At 36.6% G+C, this 21937-nt stretch overlaps 3 protein-coding genes across 4 annotated transcripts; all 3 read left to right on the top strand.

Moving 5' to 3' along the window:
- Window positions 1-2808: 2808 nt before the first annotated feature.
- Window positions 2809-9345, top strand: LOC113761911 (LAG1 longevity assurance homolog 2). 2 transcript variants are annotated; one of them, XM_027305092.1, is made up of 6 exons: window positions 2809-3262; window positions 5573-5781; window positions 7133-7288; window positions 7524-7709; window positions 7800-7978; window positions 8968-9345. In XM_027305092.1, exons 1-6 carry the CDS (start codon window positions 3128-3130, stop codon window positions 8985-8987), a joined length of 885 nt encoding a protein of 294 aa, XP_027160893.1. In that variant the 5' UTR covers window positions 2809-3127; the 3' UTR covers window positions 8988-9345. The 2 variants fall into 2 exon arrangements, with proteins under 2 accessions (XP_027160893.1, XP_027160894.1); XM_027305093.1 differs by having other exon boundaries at window positions 7524-7726; window positions 7832-7978.
- A 3717-nt stretch (window positions 9346-13062) lies between these two features.
- Window positions 13063-14245, top strand: LOC113763600 (ethylene-responsive transcription factor ERF109). Its single transcript, XM_027307451.1, has one exon. It carries the CDS (start codon window positions 13188-13190, stop codon window positions 14097-14099), a length of 912 nt encoding a protein of 303 aa, XP_027163252.1. The 5' UTR covers window positions 13063-13187; the 3' UTR covers window positions 14100-14245.
- Window positions 14246-17888: 3643 nt separating this feature from the next.
- LOC113763569 (protein CYPRO4) lies at window positions 17889-21870 on the top strand. Its single transcript, XM_027307406.1, has 2 exons — window positions 17889-19735; window positions 21262-21870. Exons 1-2 carry the CDS (start codon window positions 18077-18079, stop codon window positions 21541-21543), a joined length of 1941 nt encoding a protein of 646 aa, XP_027163207.1. The 5' UTR covers window positions 17889-18076; the 3' UTR covers window positions 21544-21870.
- The last annotated feature ends 67 nt before the right edge of the window (window positions 21871-21937 follow it).

The raw sequence follows: 21937 nt of genomic DNA, 5'->3' as shown, positions 1-21937 counted from the left end.
GACCTCCACATATATTTCGGTTGCAAGTCTACTACCAGATTGTAAGTAGTACAGACCAGCAACTCCATTGTCATTTACCAAAGGCATTGCACCAAACTTGCCATTTTGGAGACAACTCCGATATATCAAACTAATCTTATAGCTGTTCCGATCTAAACCCATACTAGTGTATATTCTGTCTACCAATTCATCATAACCCACCACCTCTGTCAGGAACAACGCATCTTTCGGTATAGGAGGATCATATGAAATTGACCCCTTTTTGTATATAATTTTTCCTCCCCAATATAATTGTATCACCAGGCAATTATCACTTGACATGTTATACCTATTACGGACGAGTGTTGATAACATTGTAAAATCGCATTGCTAAGCTTATTTGAATAATCAATTAATTGATCGAATCAAATATGTATAATTTATAACAAATAAATAAATAATTATGAGTCCACAATTGTAACAAATAATAACCAGTAATATAACAAATAACAACAAAAAATGCATTATAATTAAATAATTCAACCATTTATAACAAATAAACGTATCATTTAATAAATAACAAAGTAAACCTAATTAACCACCTTAATTACTACATTTAGTTATAAAAATTTTACCTTATGCTAAGTCTATCATGCACCTACATTTCATATTGGGTCAATTAAATAACCATTCTAATCAAATATCTTACTAATATTAAAAACCCTATTTTAAAATGATTTTATGCTAATTACATTATGTTTATGCATTTAATGTATTAAATGTAGCAATTATTTCAAATACTTAAATTATCCCCACTAAATAGCTATCATAATCAAAACTCAATACATGCCTTGACAAATAAATCTAAGTTCATTTAATCGACCTCTTAAAATTAATTAATTACAAAAGAGTGAGAGTTCCTAATTTAACTAATTAAACCACAAAACTACTTAATCTAATCAGATACTAAATAGCACAAGCTAATTATCAACTAACTTGCGGAACAAAGTGAATTGCATTAAACTAATACCCCTAATTTTGAAATAAAGCTAACCTAATTACATTATATTTATGCATTTAATGTATTAAATGTAGCAATTATTTCAAATACTTAAATTATCCCCACTAAATAGCTATCATAAGCAAAACTCAATACATGCCTCGACAAATACATCTAAATTCATTTAATCGAACCTATTAAATTTAATTCATTCAACTAATTAAAAAGCAACTAATTAATCTAATTAAATCACAAAACTAATTAAACTAATCACATACTAAATACCGTGGACTAATTATCAACTAACTTGCATAATAAAGTGAATTGCATTGAACCAATAATACTAATTTCGATATTAAACTATGCTAATGATTCCAATTTTATGTACTGCATTTATTATAGATTTACATTCATTTAATCAATCACTTTAAATACATTTATTAAACAAATTTAAACAACTAATTAATCTACTTAAACTAATTCAATCACTAAACTAATTCAACTAAGCGTGTACCGTGCTTCACTAACTAATATTAGCAAACATACGTAAATTACATTATCTGTTTACAATTGCTTCAACAATAAATTAAATATTTAATTAATAACATATTATAACAATAACATAAAATATTTATCAACAATTCACTAACATAAAGTGACAAATTATAACAACTTTTATATAATACAAATCACTAACCTTTTTTGAATCCAAAAAACCGATTGCCTCGGAAGCACCGTGAATAATGAGTCCGGCCACCTTAACAGAAGCACCGCAATTAATCAGCACGGCGATTAACAAAAACACGGCACCAAGCGCTTGATGCCAATTCTGCATAAGAATAAAGTAATTATTAGAAACACCAACAGGACCACAAGCCAATTCTACTGCCAAACAAGGTAATAATCATTTGTTAAATAAGGAGGACTAAGCCAACAAACACTCACGCTTTGGACCACAGGACAGTTCTTTGCCTACGCCCAACTCTGCAAAATGTAAAGTCAGGTGCTCGTGTGAAAGTGTCTCTGCAAAATGTAAAGTGAAGTGCTCGTGTGAAAGTGTGAGACACTGAGAAAGAGAGAGAGACTCCGACTGAGAGAAAAGTTAGAAATATAAACTGAGAAAGTGAGAGGTAAATTGAGAAAGTGAGAGGTGCGGACGATGAGGAAGTTTCGTCTAATGCATATATAGAGCATTAGGTCAAATCTAGCCGTCCGTTTGGACGGCTAGATTACAAAGTTTCCATTAAAAAAAAAAGAACCACCGGTAGCACACAATTGTTGTTTCACACATTATTGTTTCACGACCTGCTAAAGTCTAGTGGAGCATAGTCGGTATTGTCCAGTTATTAGCCTGATTCAGCTTTTTTGCTTCACGGGCAGCTGCAAGCCCCAGCTAGTTTTGTCCACAAGCCTGCCAAAAGGGGCAAATCTGAAGCAAAACACTGGCTAAAATTCACGGGAGCTACTCAGGTGTAAAATTTCAGCCTGGCCGAATTTTTTTTTTTTAAACAATTTCACTGGCTGCCGGGCAGAGAGTGCCCGGCAGCCAGCTTTTGCAGTTTTTGTCAGGTGCCGGGCCATGTGTCAACTAAAAAAAAAAAAAAAAATTTTTGGTGTCAGGTGCCGGGCTGACACCATAGATTTATACGTCGAACCTGTCAGACCCACAAGTGTCTGACTTTTTTTTTATACACCAATATTCTGATCAATTAGCCGTGCTAATAATATATATTTAAGAAAGTTGTAAAGTACTGAGAGGGGTGAGGGCCCACTCATTAGCAGTTATGTAGTGTAGTGTACCCGCATCCGCATGCACCCAGTCGCCTCTCTCCTCGCAACTCGCAAGATCTCCCTCCCCCTTCCCTTTCCTTCCTTCCTTCACATCTTTGCTCATTACCATTCCTTCCAGCCTTAAAACCTGTTAACCTTTAACCGCCTCCTTTTTCCCTCCTCCCTGCGTCCTTCCCTTACTTTCCATTGCTTCAATACACAATTAATACAACTCACCGCCCACACCACTCCAACAGCCTCTGCAGCGATGGTAGATTTGTCTATAAAAAGATTGCAAGTTCGGGTATAATTAGGGATTTCTTTTTTCTAAAGTACGTATGAGGATTAACTAGGGGTGGAGTGGACGTGAAGTTGAAGATGATCCAATCTGCTGCTCTGGATTCGATGTGGAAAGCCGATGTCGTCCCCAGCGCCTGGCATTTTCTGTTGGCGGTATATTTCGCAGTCGGTTTTGCCGTCGCCAGGTTTTTGTTTGATAAGCACCTCCTTCAGGTAAGCTTCCCGTTCTTGTTGTTCTGTATGTAAATATGCTCGCGCTATCTTAATTTGCGAATTTGTCAATGATTGGTTTTTGTCTCATTTGATTCATTTGTGTTTATTGTTTGAAGATTTTTTTTGATGTTCTTGCATCTTGACTGGAATTGGACTTCTTCAGCCTGAATTCTGCACTAATGTTTTATATTGGATCTTGAAACGGTAGAATTGGGGGTATACTTTTCCCCATTTGTTTCTATTGATACTCGAAGTGTTAAAGTTCAACCATATTAAACGTTTGCACCTTATCGACTCCATCCTTTTCCAGGAAACCAAGACGAGCGCTCTGCGGATAGCAAAATTATTCCTTTCTTTATGATAATTTGATTGAAATTTCCGATGCGCTTGATGCGAAGCAGTAAGTTAATTAGGATGGACGGATTGACAACAGTTGGTAGTGTAAGAGTTGTTGAATTTCGGCCTATTGTTCTTAACTATCAGTTTTCGAACAGTGCAAATACATTTGGTCATGGACATTGGAAACATGCATTATCGTAATGTATATCTTGGGGGTGTTTGCGTTTGATTGCTTCACCTGATTATAGATTTGGATTGTGACAAAATCAGTCCTTTGATTTTATCGTTTGATTTTGCATCTAAAATTTAGATTTTTCAGTAGCCAATTAGTCTATGGATTCATTTATTTTGGTGGGGGGCAGGGAACCAATAAGAAGCGATTACAGGGCTATGAAGCTATAATCAAGAATCTGCCCAAGAGTAGCTTTGTCCAATTCTGATTAATTAGCATTTTGCAAAATTTACAGCAAAAGACAGTATGATTTTTCAATCTAATGTAATCTGGTTGTCCGGATGCATTAGAGTTTTGTAAATAAGAAACCAAGCACATGGAGATACTGATAAAGTAGAGGGTATAAACAAAGGAACCCAAACTAATTCAAACTGAGAAAGGTCAAATTAATCTATATATGTTGGAGAAGTTTGAAATTCTTATTTTGTGCATACATCTGCCTGCAAGATGGAGCACTTTGTTTGTCTGGGTGAAAGTAGCACCTTTATTGAAGACTTGGCATATTGTGGAAATTTGCATATCTCTTGTTTGTCAATTTGATTGATTCCCTTTTGCACTGCCTTATTGTATGGTTCACGAACTTTATGCTCTAGACGTATCCTACTGTAGTTGGCTGGTAGATTAAGTGACCTCTTAAGAGAAAGTCCTGATTAGCTTGATGCATTGTTTGGCTTGTTTGGAAGATACTGAAATGGGAGTCTCTAAGTAATCAATGTTTAATAATGGTACAGGTAGAGATGAAAAAGTATTGCTTTCTACCTTTGGGGGAAAATTGGGTATCACTTTTTCCATTTACCGTGAAATTGTCTTTTCACATTTAAGTCTATCAAGAGCTGTAAGATTGGAGTCAAGTTGCTTCCAAAGATTGCGTAGGTGCTGCAAATTATGAATTTTAGTGCAGCAAGCAGTCCAACTAAACTTACCTCTTCTGATGGAATTACAGTTTTCTAAAGTAAGTTCCATATAACAAACAAAAGAAAACTTTTTCCACCTTGGCTGCAGCAGCAGTTATATCATTGACACGTTGAACCTGAATCTTCTTTTACTTTTTATCATCTCATTTATTGCTGCTGGAACATTCGGCACTGTAGTTCCTTTCATTGGCCATTTTAAGTCCTCTTTTACGGATTGCAGGAAGTGGGAGAGGAGATGACTGTGCAGGTGAATGATTTCTTATTGTTGCTTGGCCCAGGTTTTAAAATGTTTTTAGTTTGCTAGGAACTAGAAAAATACATGATCATTACATTCACAAAATATAAAAAGATGATGCTATCTTTGTCCACCGCATATATTTTTAGCCTTGTTTGAGAGTTTCCCTTCCTTCTGAAGCAGCTAATTTTAGATGGTACCAGTGTATTTTATTCCTGGTGAGATTGAGCATTATACGGGTTGACCAGAGTTCTCTGCAGTCTTTACGCTCAGCCTAGTGAGAGCCATTCATAAGCACTTTAATGTCTCATAGAAGAAATGAAAGCCTTCTATAAATCCCTCAAGCAGACACGGAGTTTGTTTGTTTTAGAGTGTTTTTCCCCTTTCTTTTGGCTTGCTAGTTTGACATGTTAGAACATCCTGAATAATTAGATGTCAGAGTTTTCCTCCCAAGAACAGTTCCAATAGTATAAAGAATGCATTGCAATATCAACAGAATAATCACTTTTATCTTTCTTTGGCTAGTGGTTGAACTTGTGAACCTATTGAGCATATCCAGATACATCATTTTCTTAATTTTCTGTCTACAGAGGGTAGCAACATGGTTATTGAGCAATGGATCTATTCCACTGAAAATTAACAAGGCTAGAAGGATGAAGATTGCAAAATGTTCTGAGTCTTTGTGGAAGCTAACATATTATGCCACTGTTGAATTGTCTGTCCTATTGGTCATCTATGGTGAGCCGTGGTTCACAGATATACAGGAGTACTTCAGAGGGTGGCCAAACCAACACCTCAAGTAAGTCATTGATTGATATTGTTCAAGCACTAAACATGCGGGGCTGATTTTGGATTTTTAGAGTAATTGAAGTGACATATTATGCTCAATGCTATAGCAGTTAACAGGAGAGTTAATTCACAAGCAAAGTTTGCTTCTTCTTGCATGGTTGGTCTGATTAAATTATGCTCAACTACCTCAGATCTTTTACCTTCTATTTTCGTATATTTTTTGATAAAAATCTCCTCTATTTTTTGGGGAAATAAATGATGCTGTGCTTTATATCTGTTGGATCAATAAATACAAATATTGTAGGGTCTCACTGAAATTTTAACTCATTGTTGGGCATGCATACTTCTGGTGTAACAATTTTCTATAGCTCTTTACATGAGGTCCAAAAGGTAAATTTACTTTAACTGAAATGTATTAAATGTTTTGTTAGTATAATATATTCTCTCAGACCCATAATTAGAGTCATTTTTTGGTGGAACCCAACTTTTTATGGAGACATGTAATTGTTGTGTCTAGACTGGGTGACATTGCATCAATTTACATATGTAACCTTTAAATTCTAAATATCTGCTTGGTAAATGTGTATTGAGATTTGAAAAGTTTTTCAAATGGCAAAATTGGAAAGCAACTAATATTTTGGGATATCAAAAAAATAGAAACAGGACATTAACAATGGAACAGAGAGCGTATCTTTTATTTCAGGTGGGTCCATGCTTGTCATTTAATATGTTGCTAACTTGTCTGTGAAGTAGTGTGGAATAGATGTTGTTAAAATTGACCTTCTAATACTAAGAAACGTTTTTGGTTTTACTTTAATCTCCTTTAATGAAGCTTCTTGTTCTTGGCTGCAATTTCTAATGTAGTTACTTCAAATTAAACCAGCTGGAAAGGTCTAACTGCTATTCTAAAGTTAAGTTTAATAGAAGATCCTAACATACTTGGTACGTTTAAAATTCAAATGGCTACATATGTTTTCTAGCACAATTTCCAAGTATATTTTGTTCTTATCTCATGGAATAGCTTTACTGTTGTAGTTTGGGTTTTTCTTTTTCTCGTCTTGTGGGAGGTTACCAACAAGACCTTGCCAATGTCCTGGGAGACTACCACAGATCACTGCAACTTTGAAACAGAAACCTGATTCTTGGAAGTGGCATTAAATTTTTTGGGATAATTTTATTTTATACTTAAATATTTTCTAACACTAGTTTGTTGGGAACAGTCTCTGGTTTATGCTTCATTTCTATCTGAGGAATAGTAATTCTGTGATTTAAGAAATTTCTTGTTGTTTGCTCTTAGCCTGGGTTCTTACTTGTTCGAAATCTTGCTATCTCAAATCACTCGATTGTGTCTCACATTGCAGGCCCTCTATAAAGCTCATCTACATGTGTCAATGTGGCTTCTACATCTACAGCATTTCTGCTCTACTTACTTGGGAAACACGCAGGAAAGATTTTGCAGTGATGATGTCCCATCATGTTGTCACTGTTATCTTGATTAGCTATTCATATATTACAAGGTACATTTGTGCCTCTAGCAATGTTTTTTTCATCTGACACTTTGGAGTATGTCCTTTGAACATGACAACAGAGAGCATATCCTCTTTACTCGAAAAGGCTGCAGAACTTTATTAATCACTTCAAAGTAAAAAAAAGGATCATATTTGCATTATTTTCACTTCAGTTGGTGGTTATAGATATCATGTTAAGTCATGGATATGTTAATTTGAAATATTTAACTTTTGATCCATGTAGGTTTTTCCGAATTGGCTCTATTATTCTTGCTTTGCATGATGCAAGCGATGTCTTCATGGAAGCTGCTAAAGTTTTTAAATATTCTGAGAAGGAATTTGGAGCTAGTGTATGCTTTGGGTTATTTGCTCTCTCATGGCTCGTGCTGAGGCTTATATACTTTCCATTTTGGGTCATAAGATCTTCAAGGTTTGCTTCTCAAACAGGTATTTTGTTTTAGTTTTCATTCTCATAATCTGATTGTTTTCTGCTAATAATTTGTCATTGTCATTCCCCCAGCTATTACATACTTTTGTGCCTCAATTTATCAGACACTTATGATGCCTCCTTGTACTATGTGTTCAACACAATGCTATTGACGCTGCTTGTTTTCCACATTTACTGGTGGTTTCTCATATGTGCAATGATCATGAGACAGCTAAAAAACAGGGGAAAAGTTGGAGAAGATATACGTTCTGGTAAGTATTGTTGAAATTGCCAAATATGTTTTATTTGACAGGAAGAAAATGTTTTTCTGGAACTGAACTCTTGTGCTCTCACCTTGTTGTGTTTCTGTTTTTTACTTGTTTATGATCGTTTACATGCAAGTTATCAGGAGAATTTTTTTTTTGGTTAATCATTTAAGAAGATAGTAAAGAAAATACAATCTAAACTAGGGGATGAAGTATTAATACCTTTTTCTTTTCTTTTTCCTTCGACATTAGGAAAAAAGGGAAAGTTAGCTTTTCGACCTTTACCATTTTAGTGACCTACACTTTGCGAGAGTCTTTTGATGCTGCTCAGTTTTTTTAGCATCCTTTTCTCAGGCCTTGGTGGATCAATGGGCATTTTAGGTAAAAATCTGGTAGCATATGGAATAATTAAGATCAGCATGAGAAACATACATCAGAAGAGTTGAAGTTGGATTTCGATTTGAAGTATGACTGAATTTTTTTTCCACATAATAATCTTATACTTGGGAGTTACATGGTTATATTGAAGTTCCCACACTTTCCAAATTATGGGAAGTGCCTGTCTTAATTTTTCCGTTCCTAGGCGTTGACTTTTCCTTTGTGATTACAGTATAGGATAATTTATCCACAGTGATTAAGATGCCTTATTAATTTCATTTGGATTATCTTTTGCATCTCCATAAAGTGATGACCTGCTTCAATTTGATATATTGTGTTACCTGGAACAATTGCTGTAGTCTTTTTTCCTTTCACACCAGGTGTTGGTTGTGACTCTTTCGTGTACATTTTGAATTTCTATTTTCTACCCTCATCATGCATTAATAATGTTAAAATTACTGATTTAATACAATATCAATTTACTACTAATACTGACCTATAACGTTTCAGAAGTTTTTGGTTATCAATCTTTTGAAAATCCACACATGCCTTGTGACTTTCCCACTAGAATGTATAATACATCAAGGAGTTGCTAACATATATCCATCTCAACGCAGACTCAGAGGATGATGACTAACTGGAAGAATTTGCTCAAATTTGCTGTATGAAGAATCCGTTTTGAGCAGACTGCCATATGAGCATAGGGCTGCATCTGGTTGGTAGAATCATCTGTTTCCTTGCTCTAAATCCACTGACTGTTGGTTCTCCAGCTTGCAGGGACTCAAGTGTACTCTTTCTTGTGATTAAAGAAGAACAGCAAAGAAAGATGTAGTGCCGCGCGGTTTAGATTCAGAACCGCATTTTTGGTGTATAAAAGCATAGATAGCAGGATCTTCCCCAGTTGTACTTTTTCTTTCCACAGTTAGTGTTGAAAATGACTGAGCAACGGTTTACCTCCTCCTCGCCTATCGTTAGTGTTTTGTGCTAAGTTTGAAGGCTCTTGTGCATTTTCCTTTCCCTTATGAACCAACTCATTAGCTCTCGTAAATTTTTAATGTTATCAATGGAATTTTTACCACGTTAAGTACGCCATTGACGGCACCGATAATTGAGCTTTAGAAATAAATTTTCTTCTTTCACTTCACCGGAATCCCCAAGTTCCAACGCCTTTTGCACATTTCAACAGCTTGATGGGGTTCAAAATTTTGACGTCCCGTTAGCACCATTACCATTATCTGTCTGGTAGAGATTATTTTGGGTTTCTAGATTCATATGCCATGATTATGCGCCAATGTAATTCTTCATCTTGGAAGCTATGAACAGATTCAACATAACTTTTCACTGATAATTAGTTGGATTTTTTTTTTATTGCATGAGATGGATGGAATTTGAAAAACGGAAAAAAAAAAATATATATATATATATATATATATTAAAACTCGGGACTCTAGCTCTTGTAACTTCAACAGTAGCCATCGTTGGCACATGTGACTATACTACTATTTGTAGTTTTTGGCACTCAAACCTCGCAATTGTCATGCCCGTTTGCCCAAACTTTGGATCATCAGTGTCTTGGATTTTGGAACGTATCTGGCGTGCCTTTTATTCATTTTTAGCTGCTAAGTCAAAAATTATAATTTATGGTAGAATGTCTATCCAGAGATTCATAGATCTTAATACAATAAATATAGATATTAAATTAATTAATGTTGACACAAAGACAACGACATGCGAAAACATAATACTTTTATCACTTGTTAAAATTTATGTCCACATATTCAATTTCAAATTATCCGATTTCTAAACCATTCCACCGACCACCATAAATACTCTGTGATTGCTGAGGTTCATGGCTAATAAGGCTTCTTTATTGATTTCTTTTTCCTCAATGGGTTTGGTAAGGTCATTGTTCGTTTGGTTTGAAATACAGTGTTAGTATTTGGTATTCCTTTCAGAATCGCATCCAAGTGTCCTACTTGCTTACTACTAATACTAACCAACATTGAAACCCTCAACAAAGAAAAAAGAAACAAAAAAGATGTTAAAGAACAAGAATGGGATTCCGGATTTCAAGATATACATTTCGAGTCAGCATTCCTGTGATCATTTATTGATGAGAACAATGAATGTCTCAAATACAATAAACAGATAGTGACATAGTAGTGTAAAAAGGACTTTTCAGTTTTTTTTTTCCCAATTAATTTTGTTATTTTAGTAGTTCTACCTCAGAAAAGGTGATATTCGCATCGCTATAATCATAAGGCAAGCAACCAAATAACTAAATCCACGTTATAGAGGAAAATTGACAAGCATTACTTTGTATCTCTAAAGAATTTAGGCTTTGTTTTGAATTGCAATTTTTTGAAATTTTTGTTAAATATATATATATATATATATATATATATATATATATATATACAAATTTGATATATTTAAAGTAAGAAGGTGATTGAAAAACAAATGTGTTTACAAAAAAGGTAAAATTTTTTTGGTAAAAATGGCTTTCCAACCAAGGGTTAATTTTTATCCCAAAAAAAAAAAATTTTTACTTAATGCAGTTCAATGTAAATGACTTAGATGCTAATCTTCTTGTTTCGCGTTAACGAATCTAGAAGCGCAGGAAACTTCTGTCACCAGAAAAGGTCAATACTCGAGCGGACAGTGTCAATGTCCCCAATATTCTTACATCATGTAAGTTGCCTTCGTCAGCGATTATGTCACGGTCCTTAACCGTCCAGACCAAAAGCTAAGAACACGCTGACATGGTTTTCATTTTGGGATAATTTCTAAAACCACCCCTTAAGTTTCTCATAGTTTTACTTCTCATGCTTAAACTTTCAAAAATATCACAAATCTCTCTTAATTTTGACTTTTTATAACATTGTCAGAATCTTCAAAATATAATATTAAAAAAACTCATTTTAGGAGAAAGAAGATAATTTCATTTCAAAATTACCTTATGTTATCTTAATTTTTGTACAATTTGACAAATTTATTAATAAAAGATTGTTAACAAAGGGCGAAATAAAGTACCTAAAGATGTAAATTTGATGTGCCAAAATCATTAGTAGTAAGTGTATTAAAGGTACAATCACTATATGTTAAAAAAATTATTTGAGGTGCATTCAAAATACAAAACAAAAGAAAAATCTTTATTACATAGTGTTTTAGGTAAGTTTAAGATGCTTAATAATTTTTTTATGAAATTTTTAATTTTCCAACTTTTAGCCTCAAAATTATGACTTAAAACACTTAATTGACAAAAAGTGATTTTCTCCATCGTAAAGTTTTTTCAGGTAATTTTTACGAGTTTTGGGAATTATTTATAATTTTAAAATTTTAACATTTATTGTTTGGACCAATGTACATAAAACTACTAAAGGATCTCTTAGCCTAATTAACAATTATTAATTTTTTTATTAAAAACAAAATTAGCCAAAATTTCTAAAAGTTAAAGGAAAGGCTAATGCCTTCTTTATTTTCTTCCTTTTAGTTATTATGGTAGCTCTTGCACCATTTAGATAAGGTAAAGTTAAAAGAAATACTGGAGAAGAAAAGCCTTATCAAATTGATTTGCTATGGCAATTAATGGGCCACAAAAAGAAAATAATTTTAGAATGAAATTATATTCTTTTTCCAACTGAATTTATTAAACTTATCTTTTGACCTGGGTTTAGGATTTTACAAAAAATTTAGAATTAAGGCTGGGTAATTTTTCAGTATTCAAGAGTAGTGCATGACTATGTATTGTTAAAAATACGAGAAATATGAATTAATTATTTTTTAATTAACCTTATCTTAGAAATATGAGTTAATTATAATTACATCCATTGAGTTTAACTAAAATATAGAACCAACTGTGAGGTTTGGTCGTATTACAATCATACTCTTACGAGTAAGCATTTCTTAGCCCAACAAATAGAAAGTATTGATGGAATATGAGTTTAAATTTTTGTCTTTAAACGAAAATGAAAATTTTAACGATAGTCGTAAGTGATTTATTGATTTTGAATGGAAAGGAAAGAATGAGAACTTGGGCATGACGGCGGGTGATATGGGACTTTCATAAAACATAACAGTTGCCATTACTAGAAAATTAACTGTCAGCATTAGTACGGCAACGGTATGAGGTGTCAATTATAAGTTTATCATGATGGAGGAGCTTTTCATAATATTGTCAATCATGTAGGTTTAACTCACAAGATGGTCGAACCTCAGGGGTTTGAGTATAATTAACTCCAAAAATATTGAGGTACTCGAACTGAGGATAACTGGAACCGAAAAAAAAAAAAGGGGGAAAAAAAAGGACAACTATGATACGGACTTCCCGATGGGTACCAAAACGTCCGTAGCAGTGGCAGTTCCGTGAGTAGACGATACTAATATAAGATGCAGCTGACACGTCAGTAGCTTTCAAGGTTTGAAGTGTACATTCACCTTTCTCGAATGTTGACGTGGTCCTGCCAGCTCACCATCCAAGAATGAAGTTTCAGTAGATCCCAGCCCAGCGTCGCAACGCATGTCGCCCCCATCATCCCAAACATCACCAGGATATCCTAAGACCATCTCAAAATTGCCCCACGTGCCAGCCCATCAAAACAAGCTCCTCAAATAACCCCGTGTGTGAACGGCGTATGAGCTGGCACTCTCTCCGTATATAACCCCCCCGACCACTTTGACCTCTTTCCTTCTTGTCTCAAATCTTACCCAACAATCACAAAGCAATTATCTCAGGACGAATAACAGACGCCCCACCCCCAAGTTCCCAGTTTCAAGAAAACTGCTGCTTGCTGCTCCCTACTGATTATTACTTAGTTGTTACTGCTATTTCTTCAGCATGCAGAGGTCAAACAAGAGGCTCAAACAAGAGGGAATCCCTTTGACCAGCTCCCATGCCACCTCCATCCTCCCGCCGCCACTGCCTCCTCCTCCTCCTCCGCGTATGATCACCAGCGAGCAAGAAGTCTCCGTCATGGTGGCCGCTCTGAAGAATGTCATTGCTGGCGCCTCCACTGCCACCACCACCACCACCACGACTACCGCCACCCCTTATGCAGACGCAAATACACTCCACGACTTAAGACTCTTTCCGCCATCATTATTCGAATGCGCCACAGCCTCCTCCTCCTCCTCCTCTGCTTTTTTCAATGCAAATAATCTAGTCGTGCCTGCTGCTGCAGTCCAGACTTGTCAGTTGTGCGGATACGAAGGCTGCTTGGGATGCAACTACTTCTCGCCCTCAGTCGCCCCAGTCGAGGATAATAACAAGAAAAATGGGGTCAAGAGAAAGAAGAAGAACTACAGAGGAGTGAGACAGAGGCCGTGGGGGAAATGGGCTGCAGAGATAAGGGATCCTCGCAAGGCAGCTCGGGTTTGGCTTGGAACTTTTGAGACTGCCGAGGATGCTGCCCGGGCTTATGACCGCGCGGCCATTGAGTTCAGGGGTCCCAGAGCAAAGCTGAATTTCCCATTCTCCGATTATACGTTGGACGGCCACCAGAGTTCGGGCTCATCCCAACAGGTTCCAGAACGCGATCAACATCATCATCATCTGCCTCACAAGCAATTGCAGCCAGAAATTAAAGCTAAAAATGAGATTGTTGATACTTCCGGGATGGAGCTTGGGACCAGCAACGCTATGGAATTCTGGGAAGCGATCGGAGAAGAAGAGATTCAACAATGGATGATGATGATGGATTTCCAGGGCCATTCTTCATCATCTGGGAGTGGAAACGTTCATAGCGCTTAAACACAAACTTTCAAATTTTCAAATAAGATGAAGTCGCGGCCTTTGATCGATCAATCACTCTTGCGGATGCCCATATAATTTTTACTACTTTTGGGTTTCTGTTGGACGGAGAGGGACACCCCAAAAAAAAAAAAAAAAAATTGAAGAAGAAGTACAGTAGTTACTTCTTTTTTTTTTTTTTTGCCATTTTATGTTTCATAAACCATAATCTGTTGTGCATTCTTCAATTACAGCAAAAGTTAGAACTTCTTTTTTGTAACTTCGTTCAGTTTTTGTCCATTCCTAGCCATGGATTGGTTACCTTAACAGTTTCTTGATGTCGGCCCTTTTTATGTCCCTGACTATAACGGACTTACAATGAGAGAATGTTCCTAGATCTCTGCCCTGTACTTTGCGCCCGACGCAAGGTTCATTCCAGAAATCGAAATTGTTTAAAATGGTGAATAATTATTTGTTTCAATTGATCCAATTGAATAAAAGTTTTACTACTATCGAGTTATTGTCAAAATAAAAATTTTTTTTGTAGAACAGTTGGGCAGGGCCGCAGGGGAGACTGAGTCAGGTGAGGTTTGTGATTTTGATAGTTAGGACAGCACTGGAGACAGGTTCCTTGATTATTAGTGTGGGTTAATAGAAAATAAAAGTACCGTCTCATGGTACTAAACTGGATCAATCAAAATAAAAATTAGTTAAATAGAGAATATGGCATGTGGCTGGAAAGAACTGGGAAGCATGAGTCACATTTAGCATGTGCTGAAAAGAGTAAGAAACTTGGAGGAAATGGGGCACGAGGGGAATTGGATGTTGTCGTCATTCACTTTTTCTTATTGGGAAAAACACCTGAAGAAGAAAAGTGCATAGAGGGAAATGAGGGGGGCCTCCCTGGCAGGCAGCAGCCAGCAGCTGTAGTACAACGTGATTAAGAATAACATATGGGGGCCCGTGAAAGGACTGGATGTTGGGCCAATTCTGACTGACTCTTCTTACTCGGTACCGTTGACATCCTTCAATGGAAGTCCTAACGCGGTCCATGATTACTTAAGTAGCGCTACTAATACAGCTGTCTCCTCCTGTTCAGTGTTCTGATCTCCCCTTTTAAAATAAAATTTCTTCTGGTCTTTTTTTTTTAATTATTATTTTAATATGAATATGTCTTACACGAATGGACAGTAATACTAGTATATATACTTGAAGGTCAAATGACTTATAAAAATTAAATTTAAATTTTAAAATTTTCGCATATAGTATGATGGTATGTATGTATTTAAAGGCGACTATTATTGCCCTGTGTTTGGATTGCATTTCTTTGGATTTTTTTGTAAAAAAATTACTGTAGTGATTTGATATATGTGAGATAAAAAAGGTGATTGAAAAATATGTTGACGGAAAACGTACCAATTTTTCTTTGAAAAATGGCAATCCAAACGCATCATTTTTTAAGCCATTTTTCCAAAAGAAAACAACAAACCGTCTAATAAATGCAATCAAATGATGATTGGTCAAGCCGTACCTTTGCTAATTACTGCTAGTACTATCTTTCTTCACATCATCTGAACCCTGTTTCACTCCCTTTAAAGAAGAAAACAATCAATCCTCTCAACCTTCTTCATGAAATTTAATGCTATTATTGAATTGTTTGATTCATTCCTGCTAAATTCTCTCACACTTTTGTACCTTGCTGCTAATTTATTACACATCAAACTAATTTATTTCTTTTAGTACACAGTTTATTTCCCTCTCTTCTATTGCATTCAAAGATGATCCGTTTGACTTGCATCAAAACAAGCCTAGTGTTGACTTTTAGCCTCACTTTCACGTAAAACTAGCTTAATAAATTGATCAACAGTGCAAAATCAGATAAGTTATTGTGACAAACGTGTTTAATCAAAGAGTAAAAATGCGTAGCATGGAAACGTATTGTGACAAGTCTGGTCAGTTCTCTTTGCACCACCATTACTCATTGTGCCATGCTGATTTAATGTAAAATGCGGAGTTTAACTTAAAACCAATTTCTTTTTTTAATGAAAATTTCCAGCAACACTTGACATTTGACGCGCACAAGATTTATGGCTCCATATTATAGACGAACACCAAAAGCGGCATTGGTAAAAATGCTTTTATGGCTCAATATTAGTTCGTGCTTACTCACGTTTGTTGTGTGGCGGAAGGACCGGCTGTCTTTTCAAGTGTTTACTTTCCCTCGATTAATCACGTGCGATTATAAGTTAATGATTTGTCTCTTTTTTTTTTTCTTTTTTTGGGAGGGGGGTTCTCTTTTAAGAAAGAATCACCTGATACCCGCATCGCTACTTATCAGGAAACGCGCAGTACGGCCCATGATTCGTTGATAGAACGTCCTGTAAGAGATGCCAAAAACAAAAAGGGATATCTCTAATTATTACTCCATATGTTTCTTTTCTACCCATTATGTATGCTATAATTCTTCTTTTTTTTTTTTTTTTGCCCTTTTTGGGGACCCTTAGGTGTTCCTAATTTTTTTCGATAAAAATAAAAATAATTTTGAAAAGTGTCGAAATGCAAGGTGCAATCAATGTGAATGTATGGTCTAGAATAACTCGCATAGTAAATTAGGTATAATTTAAACATACTAACGAGTACTCTAAGTCTGACACACCTGTTACACAAAATTCTTTTATTTTTTTTCAACTTCGTAGAGTATTTATTAAAATCAACTTTAAAACTCACAAGTCACAACCATTAATTAATAAGCTTTTTGTCCAGGTGACCATGAGATTCTTGATTTCGCTCTCAAATCCTCGTTACAAGTATTAGGAGTGTAATCGAATCGAACTGCTTGTGAGTTATGATTGACAGGTTTGAGTTGAAATCGAGCTAATCGATAGGATTAACGAGTCGAGTTCAAATCCAATTTAGTTAGGCTCGAAGGCTATTCAAGCCTATTTAGCAATTTAATAGTATATTATTATTATTAAATTAAGACCCATCACTTGTAGCGCAATTTACAGCATACTTCATTCCGTTTGAAATGTTTGGAAGGGTGTTAATGTCCTCTCGCAGGTTTAGGAATTCAAAAATTTGAAATGTTCTACTAATAAGTATGCAACAGGGGAACTTAAACAAATCCTGGTATTTCTGAGAACAGTGTTGGGCTGAACTAGCCCGAATAAGCCCAATCTGACCCATGTTCCAGCAAATTATGAATTTTTCCTATATTTGTCCCAGGTCACATTCAAACTGGCCTGAATTTTTATAGTTCTATTTTTCCAGTCTTGAAAAATATTTTGTTTGTGAAAGAACGCATGATATTTTAACGAAAAGATATCAAGTCATATTGCATTGACACACAAATTTTTCCGTCAGTATGAAACATTCATCACAAACTCTTTTAAATTTTAAGTACCTATGATATGGAGACTTCTAAAATAATTATATACAAAATGAATTCTAAAATAATTATAGCTAGACAGGGTAGAGGCTACGGCCAGAAGAAAGAAAACATGGAGTCCAAAATTGGGAACTTTTCATGGCCCAAGTTAGGCCCATTCTTTTGCGTCTCGTAACAGCTTTAGGCCAACCCAGACTGGGCGCTAGCCTGCTGCCTGCTTCTATTGGGTCAAAAGAGTGCTAGTCTGCTTAATTCACAAGCAAGCAGTTGAAGAAAAAGTTCCTTGAGACGCTTCATCCACGCGGCCCCCACAGCGCATCCCACTGTACTTGGATCTACGCCACCTGGTAACCGCCCATAATTAACCCATTTCCCGGCGCCGGCTGCCCATATATAAAGCATAAACCCCATCAGCCCACGCCTGGGCCCCGATCTTCCCATCCCCAATTTCAAATTTCGAATTGCCGGATCTCATTTGCTTCCTTCCAAATTGTTCATTTGACGTAACATAACAATTCATATTCCTCTCGCTTTCTCCGCATCAATTCTTAGGAAGAACGCTCTGCTGTAAAATTTCTCTTCATTTCGTTCGAGTTTTTACATTTTAGCAATGGGCGCTTCGCAGAGTAGAGAAGGTCTCGAACTCTCCGACTCCGAGTCGGAGTACGACGACGATGATAAGGGGGAAGAAGAAAGCGAAGACCAATACGAAGACGCTGCTGCAGGGGATCGAACTCCGACTAAGACCTCATCGTCCCGCAGCGGATCAATAACACTAGACGAAGTTGATTCGAGGCTTAAGTCCCTGAAACTCAGGTATCCAGCTTCAGCCCCTTCCCCGGTTTCTGAAAACGCCGTAAAGCTTTACCTCCACATCGGAGGAAACACGCCCAAAGCCAAATGGGTAGTCTCTGATAAGCTTACTTTCTATAAGTTTATTAAGACATCGAAAATTGACAAGAGTGGTGGTGACCATGAGGAGGATTGGGAGGAGGAATCTGAGGGTGAGGGGTTTTGGGTTTTGAAGGTGGGGAAGAAAGTGAGGGCTAGGGTTTCTACCGATATGCAATTGAAGTTTTTCGGCGAGCAGAGGAGGGTTGATTTTGTGGATCATGGGGTTTGGGCTTTGAAATTTTTGGCTGATGAGGAGTATAGAGCTTTTGTCACTAAGTTTCAGGACTGCCTGTTTGAAAATGTGTATGGATTGAGGGCGACGGAAGACAATAAACTGAAGGTGTATGGAAAGGAGTTCATTGGGTGGGTTAAGCCAGAAGAATCGGACGATGCAATGTGGGAGGCTGCTGATGAGGGCGTCTGGAAGAGTCCAAAGGACAGCCCTGCAGTGGTTAGGGAGAGTCAGGACTTGCTGGAGGAATTTGAGGAGGCTGCTTCCGATGGTGGGATACAGAGCTTGTCCTTGGGGGCTCTTGATAATAGTTTTCTGGTGGGTGATTCGGGTGTTCAGGTGGTTAAGAATTTTAGCCATGGGATTCATGGTAAAGGTGTTTATGTCAAGTTTGATAACGGTGGAAAGAGGGGGAGTTCGAGTATGGGGCATTCAACTCCTAAAAAATCACTTTTAATGAGAGGTGAGACAAATATGTTGCTCATGAGTCCCTTGAAGGATGGGAAGCCTCGTTCGACCGGGCTTCATCAATTGGATATTGAGACTGGAAAAATTGTTACAGAGTGGAAGTTTGCAAAGGATGGTGCTGATATTACCATGAGGGACATTACTAATGATACAAAAGGCTCACAGTTGGATCCTTCTGAGTCAACATTCTTGGGATTGGACGATAATAGGTTGTGTCAATGGGATATGCGTGATAGGAGGGGGATGGTTCAGAACATAGCCAGTGCTGATTCACCCGTCTTGAATTGGTCTCAGGGGCATCAGTTTTCTAGAGGGACAAACTTTCAGTGCTTTGCAACTGCTGGTGATGGTTCAATTGTAGTTGGTTCACTTGATGGGAAGATTCGTTTATATTCTAGAACATCAATGAGGCAGGCGAAGACTGCCTTTCCTGGGCTTGGTTCACCTATAACCCATGTTGATGTTACTTATGATGGAAAGTGGATATTGGGCACAACTGATACCTATTTGATTTTGATATGCACTTTGTTTACGGATAAGGATGGCAAGACCAAAACAGCTTTTAGTGGTCGAGCTGGAAATAAAATCCCTGCGCCAAGATTATTGAAGCTGACTCCTGTGGATTCGCATATGGCTGGAGCAGATAATAAGTTTCATGGTGGCCATTTCTCATGGGTATGCTACTTGGCTGTTCTTCATGTTTTGTTAATGTTGCTTAGGTCATTTTATTTGTTGACTTACTTTGTTGATATGGTGGTCCAGTTTTGCTACTTATGTACTTTTGTAGGTTTAACTGATTGATATGAATTGCTTCTTTACTTCGCTGGTGTTGGACAAATGAATCTTCTGTTGTATGAAGGAGTTTAATCAGCTTTTGTACCTCTTTTTTATACAGAAGATAGCATGAGAATATTGAATCATCATGTTTTCTTTATGCAAAAATGTAAATTCAGTTATCTCAAGTATTTAATTGGTGGATGCAGAAATCTGAATTTAGTTATATTAGGTATTGAGATGGCAGAAACTGTAGCCACTCCAAATCTAGCTTGCTACGAGGGGAAGTCTTGCCTAGACAGGCTTACCACAACCTAATGATCTTCTATGGCCTATGTTTTTGGGTTTGTTTGAATGCCGCCACCTCATGACTTCTTACTCAAGCTTTTATATACCTGGTGTATTGGTCAGCTAGCTTTTGTAAATATAGCTTGTTGGTAGATAGCTTGCTGAATGTTCACTGGAATGTTCTCTGTCTTAACATTGAGGTGGAAAATACTTGAGGAAATATAAACTAGTTTCTTAACAGAAAATGGTTGAGCTGTTGTGGACGGAGATCAGAATAATGGTTAGAATTGGAGGTACATCACTTTTTTCTAAGGCGGCCTTGTCTCTTATAGCTGTCATAGTGGATTTTTGAACTTCTTCTTTTCCTTTATTTTGTTGGAGAATAGCATAATTCTTGATGTTCAAGCTCAATTGAGGAAGATGATGATATTTTTAGGCATGTGATTTCATTGAAACGAACACTATCATAAGTTTTTCTGGACTAAAGTGCTGTGATTGATTGAGAGCTGAAATTAGTGACTTGCAGCTTGCTTGTTTTCTAATTGGCTGCTGAAATAATCCTTGTGATGTAATCTGGGGGTGAAGAGCTTGTTTGTCAACCTGGGCTTTGTGTGTTACTTTGGCATTCAGTCTCTCATTGTTTCTTTACAGCTGTAAATGTAGGCTTTTCTTCCGTGCAAGCTGTTTCTTTTCTAATAGGCTACTCATGAATTGTGATGTGATTATCAAGACTCATCTGCACATTATGCAGATTTCCAGCTCCTGTTTCCCTTTTCTTGTCCTGTTGTCACTCTAATAACAGATTTTGTTGGAGATATCATTTGTCATTATTAACTTTAATTAGAATTTTTGGTCTTGAACATCTTTTGCAATACATGCTTAAATTGTTCCTTTTTGTAGCTTTTGCACTTCCTGCTTGGAATGTGATCAGCGTTGTAGACTTACCCAGTTGTGTATTAATACAAGCATGATTAGTTGAAGCACATTATTTGATAGTAGGACTTGGACATAAAGATACAAGTTTAGTTGATTGTTAATTAGGTTTTACATTTATTTGAATCTGTTGGGGGCATTAATATATTGAAATATTTTTATGGATATAATTATGGATAACCTTATGTTGATTATTTTCCTATCAGGTTACTGAAAGTGGCAAGCAGGAACGCCATTTGGTTGCTACAGTTGGAAAATTCAGTGTCATATGGAATTTCCAGCAGGTGAAGAATAGTGCACATCACTGCTACCAGAATCAGCAAGGGCTTAAGAGCTGTTACTGCTACAAGATAGTACTGAAGGATGAATCCATTGTCGAAAGCCGATTTATGCATGACAAATTTGCTGTTAGCAACTCTCCAGAGGCTCCACTTGTCGTGGCAACTCCAATGAAGGTTACTTCCTTCAGCATGTCTGGCAAGCGGTGACCTCATGGATTTGGAGAGTCCTGTGTAAATGAAGATCTGCTAGCTCAATTTCTGTTTATTCTTGTAACACTCTGATTTTTTTAGTGCGTTATTTTTATTTGAAGTCACCGTTTTTTTTCTTCCTCGTGTAGAGGTTTTTCCTTTTTTTTTCCTCTTGTGAATATTAGTGGCAGGTGAAACTTTTTGGCTATGTTGCCATTGTAGTGCTTTGAAGCCAGGTTAATTACCTGTTTATTTTTTATTTTTAAGCAATGCTTGTCTTCGGTGCAAGTCTTTAAGGCACTAGTTATGGAAGTGGAATGAAAATTTTAAACACCAGGTTATTGATATTGGTCTTCAGCGGTGATTCATCTTTCCTACAGCTTTTGAATATTCAATCTCTCCACCTGGCCCC

Source organism: Coffea eugenioides, chromosome 2, assembly GCF_003713205.1.
Source record: "Coffea eugenioides isolate CCC68of chromosome 2, Ceug_1.0, whole genome shotgun sequence".
Classification (NCBI taxonomy): domain Eukaryota; kingdom Viridiplantae; phylum Streptophyta; class Magnoliopsida; order Gentianales; family Rubiaceae; genus Coffea; species Coffea eugenioides.
This window is presented reverse-complemented; position numbering and strand designations above follow the sequence as displayed.